The sequence below is a fragment of the Gopherus flavomarginatus genome, chromosome 2 (genome assembly GCF_025201925.1).
Source record: "Gopherus flavomarginatus isolate rGopFla2 chromosome 2, rGopFla2.mat.asm, whole genome shotgun sequence".
NCBI classification, from domain to species: Eukaryota; Metazoa; Chordata; order Testudines; family Testudinidae; genus Gopherus; species Gopherus flavomarginatus.
The window spans coordinates 105,099,614-105,114,743 of record NC_066618.1 but is presented as its reverse complement, the minus strand read 5'-3'; the positions used below and the strand labels follow the sequence as shown (position 1 = coordinate 105,114,743).

At 42.9% G+C, this 15,130-nt stretch overlaps 1 protein-coding gene across 6 annotated transcripts in view; it reads left to right on the top strand.

Moving 5' to 3' along the window:
* The window catches only part of TNS3 (tensin 3), a 413,597-nt gene that overhangs the window by 306,467 nt on the left and 92,000 nt on the right, over nucleotides 1-15,130 (top strand). For all 6 annotated transcript variants that reach the window (XM_050937640.1, XM_050937639.1, XM_050937643.1 and 3 more), the window contains one exon: nucleotides 6,366-7,625. In XM_050937640.1, coding sequence (XP_050793597.1) covers nucleotides 6,366-7,625 — 1,260 coding nt within the window. The remainder of the gene's footprint in view (nucleotides 1-6,365; nucleotides 7,626-15,130) is intronic.

Here is a 15,130-nt window from a genome sequence, read left to right as displayed (position 1 = left end):
TGAGAGAGACAAGGTGGGTGAGGTATGGGACCAATAAATACCTGAGGAAAAGCTTTGCATAGCTCAAAAACTTGTCTCTTTCACTAATAGGGGATAGTCAAATAAAATATATTACTTCACACCTCCCGCTCCCTTCCCCTTGTGTCTCATACCCTGGGATGAACACGGCTACAACAACACTGTAAACTACAGTACAGTGACACATTCACGTATGTACCTATCAGTGATGCATCCAGCCTGGTGAATAGAAGCCCTTTTCTTTACCAGTGTAAACTTCAGCAGAGTTGTAACAATCAGTACACAGAGAAATGCCTTGGGGAAGGAAATTGCTTGTTCTAGCCTTTATGCTTTTTGTTGTTCTTTCAGAACCTTATTTTTTGACATTCTGTGCAGTTCTTTTCTTAATAGAAACATACTCGTAATGTCTGGTTTTTTAAAAAATAAATAAAAAAAAATTAGAAAGTTGTCCTTTATTTATTGACTGAAACCTATTAGACCTCTCACATAAAATTCAGTATGCTGTGCTCTAACTGGAGGAAATTTGGCAGTGTGCCTTACAAATAATGTGTTTTCCAACCAAATAATTTTTCCTGCCATTGTAAACTGATGAATTCATTAACATCATGGGTATGCTTTATGAATAAGGCCCTTTCTGAAAACACAAAATAGTCAGAAAGACTAACCAGTAATTTCAGAAAATTTCATGACCAATGTGTAATTTTAAGCATGTCATGAAAAGATTATACTTGTTATAGAGCATCCCATCTGTGAGTGTATCAGATCTGTCAGCTGACCTTGCAATGTCAAATATACAGACTAAATTGTCCATTGCCTTCAAAAAAGATTTGTCTGGACCTAAATTTTAATGCAGTAGTTTCCTCATGATCAAACTACTCTCAAATGTTGGTAACAAATGATTCTTCAGGAATTCTTGCCTAATATAAATTTTCTTGTAAATGAGCCATGAATCCTGCCAAAACGAAACCACATATTTTACTTTCCTGGCTGTGCATACAACAGAAAATTGCACTTTCAAATGGAGAGTTTTGTGAGGGTACGTCTACACTATGGGATTATTCCGATTTTACATAAACCGGTTTTGTAAAACAGATTGTATAAAATCGAGTGCACGCGGCCACGCTAAGCACATTAATTCGGCGGTGTGCGTCCATGTACTGAGGCTAGCGTCGATTTCCGGAGCGTTGCACTATGGGTAGCTATCCCATAGTTCCCGCAGTCTCCCCAGCCCATTGGAATTCTGGGTTGAGATCCCAATGCATGATGGTGCAAAAACAGTGTCGCAGGCGATTCTGGGTAAATGTCGTCACTCATTCCTTCCTCCGTGAAAGCAACAGCAGACAATCATTTTGCGCCCTTTTTCCCTGGATTGCCCTGGCAGACGCCATAGCATGGCAACCATGGAGCCCGTTTTGCCTGGTCACTGTCACCATATGTGTACTGGATGCTGCTGACAGACGTGGTACTGCAGTGCTACACAGCAGCATTCATTTGCCATTGCAAGGTAGCAGAGACGATTACCAGTCGTTCTGTACCGTCTGCTGTGCCATAGTAAACTGGCAATGAGATGGTGGTTGTCAGTCGTTCTGTACTGTCTGTTGCTGTCATGGGTGCTCCTGGCTGGCCTTCGCTGAGGTCGGCCAGAGGCGCAAAGACAAAAATGGGAATGACTCCCTGAGTCAATCTCTCCTTTATGGTTTATCTAAAAATAGAGTCAGTCCTGCCTACAATATGGGGCAAGTGTACTAGAGAACCAGAGAGCACAGCTGCTCTGTGTCAGATCCCGCAGAAATGATGAGCTGCATGCCATTCACGGGGGGTGCCCCTGCAACAACCTCACCCGTTGCTTCCCTTCTCCCCCAACCTTCCTGGGCTACCGTGGCAGTGTCCCCCCATTTGTGTGATGAAGTAATAAAGAATGCAGGAATAAGAAACACTGAGTTTTAAGTGAGATAAAATGAGGGAGAGGCAGCCTCCAGCTGCTATGATAGTCCAGGCAGGACATTAATTGGTGGAGGGGAGAGGAGCCTAGCATCCCACTGCTATGATAGTCCAGGCAGTACAGAATCTTTTCTTTAGACATGAAAGGGGGGGGAGCTGATGGAACTCAGCCCCCAGTTGCTATGATTAGGACGGTTACCAGCCGTTCTGTACCGTCTGCCAGGAATGACAGGGAGTCACATTCCCATTTTTACCCAGGCGCCCCCGGCCGACCTCACCTGAGACCAGCCAGGAGCACTCACAGGATGATGAGGACAGCTATCAGTCCTTTTGTATGGTACCGTCTGCCACAGGGGAGGGGAGGGGAGAGGATGCTGCTATTCATTGCCACAGCACCACGTCTACCAGCATACAGTAGACATAGGATGACATTGAAAAAAGTCAAGAAACTATTTTTTTCCCTTTTCTTTCACAGGGGGGAGGGGTGGTAAATTGATGACATATACCCAGTACCACCCCGGACAATGTGTTTGATCCTACAGGCATTGGGAGCTCAGCCAAGAATGCAAATGCTTTTCGGAGACTGCGGGGACTGTGGGGTAGCTGGAGTCCTCAATCCCCCCTCCCTCCCTCCCTCCCTCCATGAGCGTCCATTTGGTTCTTTGGCTTTCCGTTCCTTGTCACACAGCACTGTGCTGTGGACTCTGTATAATAGCCTGGAGATTTTTTCAAATGCTTTGTCATTTCGTCTTCTGTAACGGAGCTCTGATAGAACAGATTTGTCTCCCCATACAGCGATCAGATCCAGTGTCTCCCGTAGGGTCCATGCTGGAGCTCTTTTTGGATTTGGGACTGCATCACCGTGCTGATCAGAGCTGCATGCTGGCAAACAGGAAATCTAATTCAAAAGTTCGCGGGGCTTTTCCTGTCTACCTGGCCAGTGCATCTGAGTTTGGATTGCTTTCCAGAGTGGTCACAATGGTGCACTGTGGGATACCGCCCGGAGGCCAATACCGTCGATTTGCGGCCACACTAACCCTAATCCGACATGGCAATACCGATTTCAGCGCTACTCCTCTTGTCGGGGAGGAGTACAGAAACCGGTTTTAAGAGCCCTTTACATCGCTATAAAGGGCCTTGTTGTGTGGATAGGTGCAGCATTAAATCGGTTTAACGCTGCTGAAATCGGTTTAAATACGTAGTGCAGACCAGGCCTGAGAGGGCTCTTCAAAGCAAGAGGAGGATTCACTTTCAGTTTGTGAATTAGGTAATAGCTAAGGGACTTAGTCTACCTATGGTTGCACAAACCCCTTTGAAATCAGTAGGAGCTACATAAACAAACTCAACAGAATTACTCCCTAAACTGTCAGAATATGTACCCACTTAAACATAGTAAGAGCTTCATTTATTCTCCTTGGCCCAAAATGTCTAGAAGACTATCAGAAGCTTCCTTCAGTGAACCCTGACAAACAGGGGTGGGAGAAGTGATCTGGGTAAAATAAGATGGTAAAATAAGATGGGGCCAAACAAAACTCTTTTGAGGCTTTAAAATGTTTGAGGAAGATGTTCTCTCTGCTTCTTGGTTTTGTCTATTACCAGAAGTGCTAGTGCTGAAATAACATGGAGGAGGCTATTCTCACACTATTATTTCCAACCCAAACTGATTAGGAAGTCCTCAGAATCTTATGTAAAAATGGGTTCTGACAAATTTTCTCTAGAGTCACTGATGAGATGCTGACAGTCTGTTTGTCATGGCATTTTCAGTCACCTAATTTGTTTATGTTTTAAAAGTATTTCTTTCTTTAGTGGGATTAATGGAGTAATACAGCATGATGCATGTGTAGTGAACACGTGTAAAATATTCCTGTTTGCAGAATAGTATACTGTATTTGACAAATTATATATGAGATGAAAACTATATTTTAAGAAATATGCACCAGGGGGCAGTGTTGAAGTTGAGAGCTTAATACTAACTTTGGAATTCTATTGTATAACTTTTAAAAATAAATGTATTTAAAAATAAACAAATATAGAGAAAACAGTGAAAATTGTTTCTATCATAATGAGGTACAATGACATCAGTGCCAAGAACAATAGCTATTTCAGAATCAAATATACTGTATGCTTATGGCCGTGTCTAGAAATCTGCAAAGCCTATTACACAACATTTTTTGCTTTCCATGTAGTAACATGTCCACAGATGTGAGACCAACCTCCTAGTCCAATTATGCTCAATTATTTCATAGAGTGAGGATAATTCAGACATTTTGAATTCTGCGGCCTTGGGATGCTCTGGTTTAGGAATAACCTTTGTTAATGAATATCAAAGTGTAGTCTGAGTTTGGAAGCTCCTTCAGAATATGTTGGATTGTGAATGGGATGTGTTTGATATGACATTAGATCTCCTTGTCTTGATTGTTGTAGTTGTTAGTTTGGCATCACTTGCATTCTAGGTAAGTCTCAATTTGGATGCTCTCAGTTTGTGTGAGCTTAGTTTACATCCTAGAAAATGAATGGTAGAAAGGTACATCTTATGCATGAAATAAGCAACTTCAGGTATTTATAACATTAAAGCTACAGAGCCAATATTCTTCAAAATTAAGAGTATTTTTTAAAATCTGAATGAACAATATAAAAAACAAGCCAAGTTCAGAATTACAGCTTTAGTCATTTCTGAATTAAACAAGTCCAAAAGTTTTTGAGAGAACATGTGGGAAGAGTGGTTTTGTTTAATGTTCAACTCAAATGAATTGACCAAGTTTGCTGAAACCTTTCAAACAAACAAATAAAACGTTTTATGTTGGGCATGGCTAAATATAGACATTTTGAACACAAAAGGGATTTAGAAACTTGAAATGAAACTTCAGTTGTTGAAGAGGCTACCTGTGTTCTCTCTCTGATCACAATCCAACAAAGCATTTAGGCATGCATGTAATCTTAAGTACATGTGCGGTCCCATTGACCGGTCCCTTTAATCTGTTTGTATTACTTAGATAGTGTAGGTAGAGTACGTTTGCAGGTGTTTGGAGGCATAGTGTGACACCTGGCTCAGAAATTAGCAGACACTCCTATAAAACCTGATTCACACAGACTCTCATTTACAATGCTGCAACTTCGGTGACATTACAAGGGTTGCACTGGTGTAATCAGGACCAGAATTTGGTCCGTTCCCAAACTCTACGCTATTAAATTGAGTGGATACATTCCCTTGTATCCCCGCCCCACCCCAATTATTGCATATTATAAAATTTCTCAGTTACATACAATTTCTGGTATCAGAGGGGTAGCCGTGTTAGTCTGGATCTGTAAAAGCAGCAAAGAGTCCTGTGGCACCTTACAGACTAACAGACGTTTTGGAGCATGAGCTTTCGTGGGTGAATACCCACTTTGTCGGATGCATGTTGCATCTGATGAAGTGGGTATTCACCCACGAAAGCTCATACTCCAAAACGTCTGTTAGTCTATAAGGTGCCACAGGACTCTTTGCTGCTTATACAATTTCTGCATGTCTGACTAGATATGAACTTCTTAATTAAAGTCTTTTGCAGATCAGAGACAAAATCAAGGATGCTCATACTCCATGACAAATGTTATACAAGTGCAGTAGGTTTCATTCTTTCTTGTGAAATTGAGGTTTAGCCTGATTCTCTTTATCCCTGTGTTTCATACTCTGACTTGTGAGAAATAGTTGCCTTGACATTATTAAAATTAAAAAGAAAATACCCACTAAAGGTGTCCTGTGTATACAATATATATCATACAAAGCTAGTTAGATATCATGTTCATGCCTCTGTCGAGAGATAATGTTTATGTTCTGATAAGCTGCACACAGACTCCTGCTCTGATTAAGTACCTGTCATTTCTGTGGGCTACCAAAAAGAAAACAATAGCAGTTGATCAGTGGTAATATGTTTAACATTTAGTAGGAGCTGGCAGACAGGCGGTTGCAAAACACGTGCTAAGAGCAGAACTTGAAAGTTCCAGTAGTCCTTGTTCAGTCTTAGTGGAATGCATTCCAGTCATGTCTCTCAAATTCCAGGTACGTAATAGTGTGGGTCTTCAAACCAATGGTCTTGTTATTGCACTGCCATGATTTCACTTCTATGAAAGTACAAAAAGTAGAGAATTGTATTTTGCTACAAGGTCATGTACATAACAATTTTTCTCTCCTCCTGTTTCATACAATTGTCTGAAGGCCCTGCTGTAAATTGTAATGTGGTCCATAAGGCAAGAGAGTGCTTTAGGTTGATGTTTGGTTTCTAAAACGAGCATATGCTTACGAAGAAAATTAACGAGTGTGCTGTCTGCAGTACCTCTGCAATGTAATGTAATGTAATGCTGTTCAGCACTTTTATCTAATACTCTGTCCTTTTCTTTCCCTGACCCTGTTGCTTCTCCTTTCACAGTGCTCCACACTCAGGGTCCTATTGATGGCAGTCTTTATGCTAAAGTGAGAAAGAAGAGCTCTTCAGATACTGGCATCCCCAGTGGAGCCCAGGGGGTTCCTGTGATCAGCAGCCCTGATCACAGTGACCATACTCTATCTGTCAGCAGTGATTCAGGACACTCAACAACTTCTGTAAGGACGGACAAGACTGAGGAGCATCCAGCACCGGGAATCAAGCGGGGCTTGAGCCCACAAGAGAAGGCAGAGCTGGACCAGCTACTTAGTGGTTTCGGCCTAGAAAACTCAGTCAGTCCCCTCAAGGATATGACTGATTCCCAAAGCAAGTACAGTGGGACTCGTCACATAGTGCCAGCTCAGGTTCATGTGAACGGACACACCAAACTGAAAGATAGAGAGACGGATATTCTGGATGATGAGATGCCCAGCCATGACCTTCACAGTGTGGACAGCATTGGGACACTGTCCTCCTCTGAAGGGCAGCACTCAGCCCACCTTGGAAACTTCAGCTGCCACAAGAGCAGTCAGAATTCGCTGCTCTCGGATGGCTTTGGAAGCAACGCTGGAGAGGACCACCACAATGCTCTGGCCCCAGACCTGGGAATAGGTGTGGACCCCCTGTATGAGAGATCATTTGGAAGTGGTGAGCCTAAACAATCCCAGCAGCTGCAAAGGAATCCTCCTGCTTCCGCTCAGCCTCAGGCTTATGGCCCTAGTAACTACTCTACCCAGACTTGGGTGCGCCAACAGCAGATGGTCACTGCTCACCAATACACCTACTCCCCTGAGAGTGAAGTAAGGCTTGGCATTTCTAGCACTGTAGAGAATTCAGGCAATGTGCAGAGCCAACCCAGAATCCCTGACACACCTACCCGGGGATCCAGCAGCAGAGACGCTGTGCAGCGGGGGATAGGGACTGTGCCAAGTTCCAGTGAAGTAGCAGAACATCCAGTGCCTGAGGCTTTTAAATCCAGATTAGTAGCTGAGAAAGACACAAATGGCCTGTCTTTAGGAGTGAATGTCGAGGACCTGCCATCCTCTCCTACTCTGGATATTGATCAGTCAATTGAGCAGCTGAATCGGCTGATCTTGGAACTGGACCCTACATTTGAACCTATCCCAACTCGCATGAACACAGTCTCCAGGGACACGAGTCAAGTGAATGGCTTCACCAGCCCTGATGGGGATGTGGGAGGGCTCAACATGAGCCCTGGGTTCCGTGAGAAAGGAGAGGTCACAAACAGGAATCTTTCCCGGAATGGTAAGTTATTTTAATAATATATGATTGTAATGCTTTTCCCAGCATTTTTTCTTTTGATATTGCACAGCAGGAACGAAGGTCATTGCTTATTACTTTCAAATGATTGCCAGTGTGAGATAGATTATCTCTGGTACCCTCTTTTCATAGTGATCTGTGGAATGAGGGGATGAAACTGAATAATCATTCATCTTTTTTTTTAATATTTTTTTCCCTCAAGATCATAAGTGCTTAGGAGGCTGCTCTTCTGAGTGTGTGTTTGTTTGTTTGTTTGTTTTAATGTAATACTCCTGAACAAAGCCTAATTGTTCAGTAGAGTTCCATGGAAGAGCCACAAGAGTGATTGTTGCTGTTCCTCTTGTAAGGGGGAGAATTAAAAAAATGGAAAATCCTATTAATTACAATGTGAGGCAGTTTTGTGAAGTCATCAGCAGTAACACTGACGTTAAGGTTGCATTATAATTTCCACATAAAATGAGATGGAAATTCCTCGTTTTTATGTATTTCTGAATTAATTTCATCTCCAAATGTGGCACAATAACCCTTCGTGGCACAACTGAACTTCCTATGAATATTTTCATTAAAATAACCTAATAACTTCTGCGGATCAAATATTTTAAAATGCTCCCTTTTTGAAATTTTTCTGTTTTTTCTTTTTTCTTTGGGTTTCCAGTAGTTTAACAACCCCATGTATTACCTCTGGTTTTCACCTTAACGTGACCACAAAAACCAGTTACTGAAAGAACAAAATACAACACCATTCTTCCTCATTATATCACCTGAATAACAGTACTAGAATAAACAACTTTGCAAAATGTTAAACACTATCACAGCCTATTTCCTTTTAATAACCAACTAATTCCTTCTGTTAACGCAATACTTAAACATGTAACCATCGATTAAAAATCTACACCATACGCACTAACCATCTACTTTAGTTTAAGCCCAGTCTGGTATTCTGAACAATTAGAAAAATGACCACGCAACTCCACGTAGTTGCAGTTCAGTGTTACACATTTTGTATGGGCGTGGAGGGCAGAGGAATTTGTTTCTTAGGGGTTGGGTGTTGATGAGGTAATGTGGAGGAGATGAAGTCATGGTTGCACATTAAAAGGGCTGGCTGAAGACTAGGGATTTCTTGGCTTTTTTAGGGTTGTGCTGGTGGAAAATTTACCTGAGCAACTTTAACTAGATTTCAACGCAGAATTTTTGTTCAGGGAATATGTTAGACTGAAATACATTTGTCTATAATTGATCTGAATCTTTAAATGCTTAGTTCAGTGGCAGAAATTAAAAGTGAGATTTGCCCATTAGAAACTATGCTGCCCTTTGACATTCAGTGGAGCCAGTGAAGGGGAAAAGAGAGTAGCATAAAATAAGCCACCCATTCTTATCCTTTGATTAAACATTTGTGCCTAGAAGTAATTGTTTGGTTTTTGCTCATGACTTCTAGTACTCTCAGAAAGGAAAAAGGAGTCATCATCACTGCGTCACATTTATGAAGCCAGATAAGTGTTTTGCCCACTACCGGTTGTACTTGGTGGAAGTGAAGTCTTTGGTGGGACATGTTCTGGAAGTAGACATGCAATTAACAAAGATGAAAAGTTTAAGCACAATGGTTACTTTAGGTTTATAGAAATCACACTGATAGGTAGTTACAAAGAGGGAAGATGTCTAGTAGAATGAGCACAGTGATAAGTGTCAGAAAACTCATAATCGTGGCTTTACCACACTAGCATGCATGCCTCTAAGCAATCCATTTTTCTCTGCCTTATCTAAATGAAGAATGCATTTATTAAGCTACCTCTCCAGGTTTTGTACATCCTCATTAGATGCTTGTATTATACTGTGCTTTGAACATACAGTTATATGTATTGAGGCTGTAATCCACTTCCCAAACTTGCTAAATGAAAAGGCTCCCTTCAGTTGATTTAAATGAGAATTTAATCAGTTCCTCCAAGACTGTTCTAGTAAGCACAATTTATAAACTAAAAGAAACAAATTTAAAGTGCTTCTTAAGTGCTAATTGTTATTACAATCCACCTGTTCTTGGCATTCGTTGATTTCCTTCTGTAACCTCAGCCTATACCCCCAAAGTAGTAATTTTATGCAGTCCACCTGAAAAACATGTTCATGTGATCAGACACATTTAAGAGTATCATCTAGCATTTTGTTCACAGTTCTGTTATGTGTTCAACACCTTAGCAAACTGTAAACAGAATAGTCAAATATTGAATAGCTTTGGTGTATCTGTTTTGTTGTTTGTTTCAGGGAGGGAGTATGTTTCAGGGGGAGGGATAGCTCAGTGGTTTGAGCATTGGCCTGCTAAACCCAGGGTTTGTGAGCTCAATCATTGAGGGGGCCACTTAGGGATATGAGGCAAAAATCTTTTTAGGGATTGGTTCTGCTTTGAGCAGAGGCTTGGACTAGATGACCTCCTGGGTTTCCTTCCAACCCTGATATTCTATGGTATGGAATTTTTTTCTCTAATTGCACAGGATCAGCTGTGCCACCTTTCACAATTCTTGACTTTCTAATTCTGTTTGATAGGGCCAAAATAAGCATCATGAATAATTTGGGTGCATGTCTAGACCTGACCTCTCCTCAAATAGAAACTTGATTTTTCTCCCTCTTCCTCCAATTTATATCTGTTGTAAATCTGGGGGTAAGTGTACAATACAATAAAAGAATACGTTATCAGAATGCAAACAAAATACCTGCCAAACCCAACTCCCACAAATTCTCTTTAAACAACTATCTCCACCAAAGCCCGGGTAAATACTCGTTGCAGCATGCCCTGAAAGTCAATGAATGCCATTCTTTGGAACAGTAATTTCATTGCCCCCAGTCCTCAGACTAGGGAGCCTCAGCATCAGCATCCCAGCTGATCGCAACTGTTCTGTAGTGTTAGGGTTGCCAACTTTCTGATTTCAGAAAACCGAACACCCTTTCCTCACCCCCTGCCTCGCCCCTTCTCTGAGGCTCACTCCATCCCCCTCCCTCCATTGCTCGCTCTCCCTATCCTTGCTCACTCACTCATTTTCACCAGGGTGGGTAGGGGGTGGGGGCACGGACTTTGGGAGTGAGTTTGGGAGCGGGAGGGGGCTCAGGGCTGAGCAGGGGGTTAGGGTGCAGGATAACTGCAGGCTCCAGGAGAGAGTTTGGGTGTGAGAGGAGGCTCAGGGGTGGGGCGTGGGGGGTGGGAGAGATGCAGGCTCCGGGCAGCGCTTACCTCTATAATATTCTACACTTATTGTAGTTTCCAAATGGTCTTCATGTACTCCACCAAGTACAACATATTGCAGAAATCCAACGTGATGATTACAATACAAAGTTCTTTAACAAAAATTATGCATAATTTACTATAGAACTAGTAATACTGAATTTATCTTCTATGCGATCTAGAATTTTTCTTTTTCATTTGTTCATATTTAAAAGAACAGGAAATGAGACTTTAAAGTTGAGAGGTCTAATTCCAAAACTTCTGTCGAGGTTTCAGAGAGAATTCATCCTCAAGTTCTCATAGTTCAGCATCAATAGCTGCCCAAATCTTCCCTTAGAGAGAGTTAGAAAAGATTTTCAATATACCCTTTGGAACTGTCCATTATACATATATGGAACTTACCTGAAACATTATCAATTTTAATTATGTTGAGTCTCAGAGTTCATCACTCTTCTGGATTCATTGGCAAAGTTGGGACCGGGTGATACTATCTTTTTTTGTTGTGGGTTCAGATTTTGGATCAATGAGTGATTTTCAGATCATCACTTAGTATTATTTAAATGGGTTGTTCTGATGGAAATGTGGCAAGCGGGAGATGGACTGGATGGCTCAGGAGACTGCTAATTGCCAGAGACTTTCTATCTCATTGGCCTAAATTCGGCCCATATATGTAGTGACTGAAAGATGTTAACATCTTTCTTCTTTTAACTCTGTGAAATGAGTTGGCTACTTTAGCACACTTTATCTCCAGTACATAAACACATACAAAATCATCACTAATTCACAGCAAAACTGAATGGCAAAAAGACCAAATATTTGTTGACCAGTGAATGAGACTGAACTGCCCTTTAGATCTTCATTGCCTTAATTTGGAAGACTCCCGTTGACTATGGGCTTTGAGTCACCATGTGTGGGTCAGGAGACTTGAATATCTGGGTGATAAAAAGGGTTAATGGTTACGCCCTTGCCTTCAAGACTAGACATACAAATTTGGACCCAGATGTAGACCTTGTCTGTACTACAGTTTCTGCAAGCATGGCAACATAGATTCATAGACTCTGGGACTGGAAGGGACCTCGAGAGGTCATCGAGTCCAGTCCCCTGCCGTCATGGCAGGACCAAATACTGTCTAGACCATCCCTGATAGACATTTATCTAACCTACTCTTAAATATCTCCAGAGATGTAGATTCCACAACCCCCCTAGGCAATTTATTCCAGTGTTTACCTACCCTGACAGTTAGGAACTTTTTCTTAATGTCCAACCTAAATCTCCCTTGCTGCAGTTTAAGCCCATTGCTTCTTGCTCTATCATTAGAGGCTAAGGTGAACAAGGTGAACAAGTTTTCTCCCTCCTCCTGATGACACCCTTTTAGATACCTGAAAACTGCTGTCATGTCCCCTCTCAGTCTTCTCTTTTCCAAACTAAAGAAACCCAATTATTTCAGCCTTCCTTCATAGGTCATGTTCTCAAGACCTTTAATCATTCTTGTTGCTCTTCTCTGGACTCTCTCCAATTTCTCCACATCTTTCTTGAAATGCGGTGCCCAGAACTGGACACAATACTCCAGTTGAGGCCTAACCAGCGCAGAGTAGAGCCGTAGAATGACTTCTCTTGTCTTGTTTACAACACGCCTGATAATGCATCACAGAATCATGTTTGCTTTTTTTGCAACAGTATCACACTGTTGACTCATATTTAGTTTGTGGTCCACTGTGACCCCTAGATCTCTTTCTGCCATACTCCTTCCTAGACAGTCTCTTCCCATTCTGTATGTGTGAAACTGATTGATTGTTCCTTCCTAAGTGGAGCACTTTGCATTTGTCTTCATCTGGTTTACCTCAGACCATTTCTCCAATTTGTCCAGATCATTTTGAATTTTGACCCTGTTCTCCAAAGCACTTGCAATCCCTCCAAGTTTGGTATCAACTGCAAACTTAATAAGCATACTTTCTATGCCAACATCTAAGTCGTCGATGAAGATATTGAACAGAGCTGGTCCCAAAACAGACCCCTGCAGAACCCCACTTGTTATACCTTTCCAGCAGGATTGGGAGCCATTAGTAACTACTCTCTGAGTATGGGTTATCCAGCCAGTTATGAACCCACTTTATAGTAGCCCCATCTAAATTGTATTTGCCTAGTTTATCGATAAGGATATCATGCAAGACCGTATCAAATGCCTTACTAAAGTCTAGGTATACCACATCCACCGCTTCTCCCTTATCCACAAGACTCGTTATCCTATCAAAGAAAGCTATCAGATTGGTTTGACACGATTTGTCAAAAAAAATTCACACATCCCAGGGCGACATAACTATCCCTATGAAGGCAAAGGCCCCTAGTGTAGCCACAGCTAAACCAAAAGAAGAATTTTTCTGTCATGCTATCTGGCCCGTAAGGAGAGCACCACTCATTATACTTCTGCAGAACAAGCTGCATGGGCCCCAGGTTTCTGATTATTTCTGATTCCCACTGGCCGAGGCTCATGGTGGGGAATGAAGATCAGTGATTTTTCCAGGCTCACAGTACACTGATGCAGGCCTATTCCTTAATTGCTGTCATCTTGTCTGAGTCCAGGTTCAGTACTGCTGTTGTACCCAGCCCCCTTCCAGGCTCCAATATTTCCTGCCAAAGACCTAGCAGACAAATCTGTAGAGACAGGAGGAGAGGAAATAGAAGCGATTGATCTGGGATGGAGAGAACTGACAAGTCAGGACTGAATGGTGACTGAGTGAGGTTGAATGGACGTCTGGAAGGATGACCCACTGAGGCCTGATCTACACTATGCGTTTAAAACGACTTTAGCAGCGTTAAACCGATTTAACCCTGCACCCGTCCACACAATGAGGCCCTTTATATCAATATAAAGGGCTCTTTAATCCGGTTTCTGTAATCCTCCCCAACAAGAGGAGTAGCACTGAAATCGGTATTGCCATGTTGGATTAGGGTTAGTGTGGCTGCAAATCAACGGTATTGGCCTCTGGGCGGTATCCCACAGTGCACCATTGTGACCGCTCTGGAAAGCAATCTGAACTCGGATGCACTGGCCAGGTAGACAGGAAAAGCCCCGCGAACTTTTGAATTTAATTTCCTCTTTGCCCAGCGTGAAGCTCTGATCAGCACGGGAGGCCATGCAGTCCCAAATCCAAAAAGAGCTCCAGCATGGACTGTACGGGAGATACTGGATCCGATCGCTGTATGGGGAGACAAATCTGTTCTATCAGAGGTCCGTTACAGAAGACGAAATGAGAAAGCAGTTGAAAAAATCTCCAGGCTATGATAGACAGAGGCCACAGCAGGGACTCAGCACAGTGCTGCGTGACAAGCGTAATGGAAATCCAAAGAAACAAATGGATGCTCATGGAGGGAGGGAGGGAGGGGGGACTGAGGACTCCAGCTATCCCACAGTCCCCGCAGTCTCCGAAAAGCATTTGCATTCTTGGCTGAGCTCCCAATGCCTGAAGAGTCAAAAACATTGTCAGGGGTGGTTCAGGGTATATCCCGTCAATTTATCCCCCCTCCGCCCCGTGAGAGAAAAGGGGGAAAAAATCGTTTCTTGCCATTTTTCAGTGTCACCGTATGTCTACTGCATGCTGCTGGTAGACACGATGCTGCAGCGCTGAACAGCAGCATCCCCTCCCGTTCCTTTCCTGATGGCAGACGATACAAAATGGTGGAAAACCATCATCATCTCGTGAGTGCTCCTGGCTGGCCTCGGTGAGGTCAGCCGGGGGCACCTGGGTAAAAATGGGAATGATTCCCTGTCATTCCTGGCAGACAGGACAAAATGCTGGGTAACCGTCCTCATCATAGCAGCTGGAGCCTGAGCTCCCTCAGCCTCCCCCCGCCCCTTCATGTCTAAAGAAAAGATTCTGTACTGCGTGGACTATCATAGCAGCGGGAGGCTGGGCTCCTCTCCTCTCTCACCCTTTTATGTCCTGCCTGGACTATTATAGCAGCTGGAGGCTGCCCCTCCCTCATTTTATCTCACTTAAAACTCAGTGTTTCTTATTCCTGCATTCTTTATTACTTCATCACACAAATGGGGGGACACTGCCACAGTAGCCCAGGAGGGGTGTGGGAGGAGGGAAGCAATGGGTGGAGTTGTTGCAGGGGTACCCCCTAGAATGGCATGCAGCTCATTATTTCTGCGGGATCTCTGGGGCTCTGACCCGGAGCGGCTGTGCTCTCTGGCTCTCTAGTAGACTTGCCCCATATTCTAGGCAGGACTGACTCTATTTTTAGACAAACATAAAGAAGGAAATGACCCAGGGAGTCATTC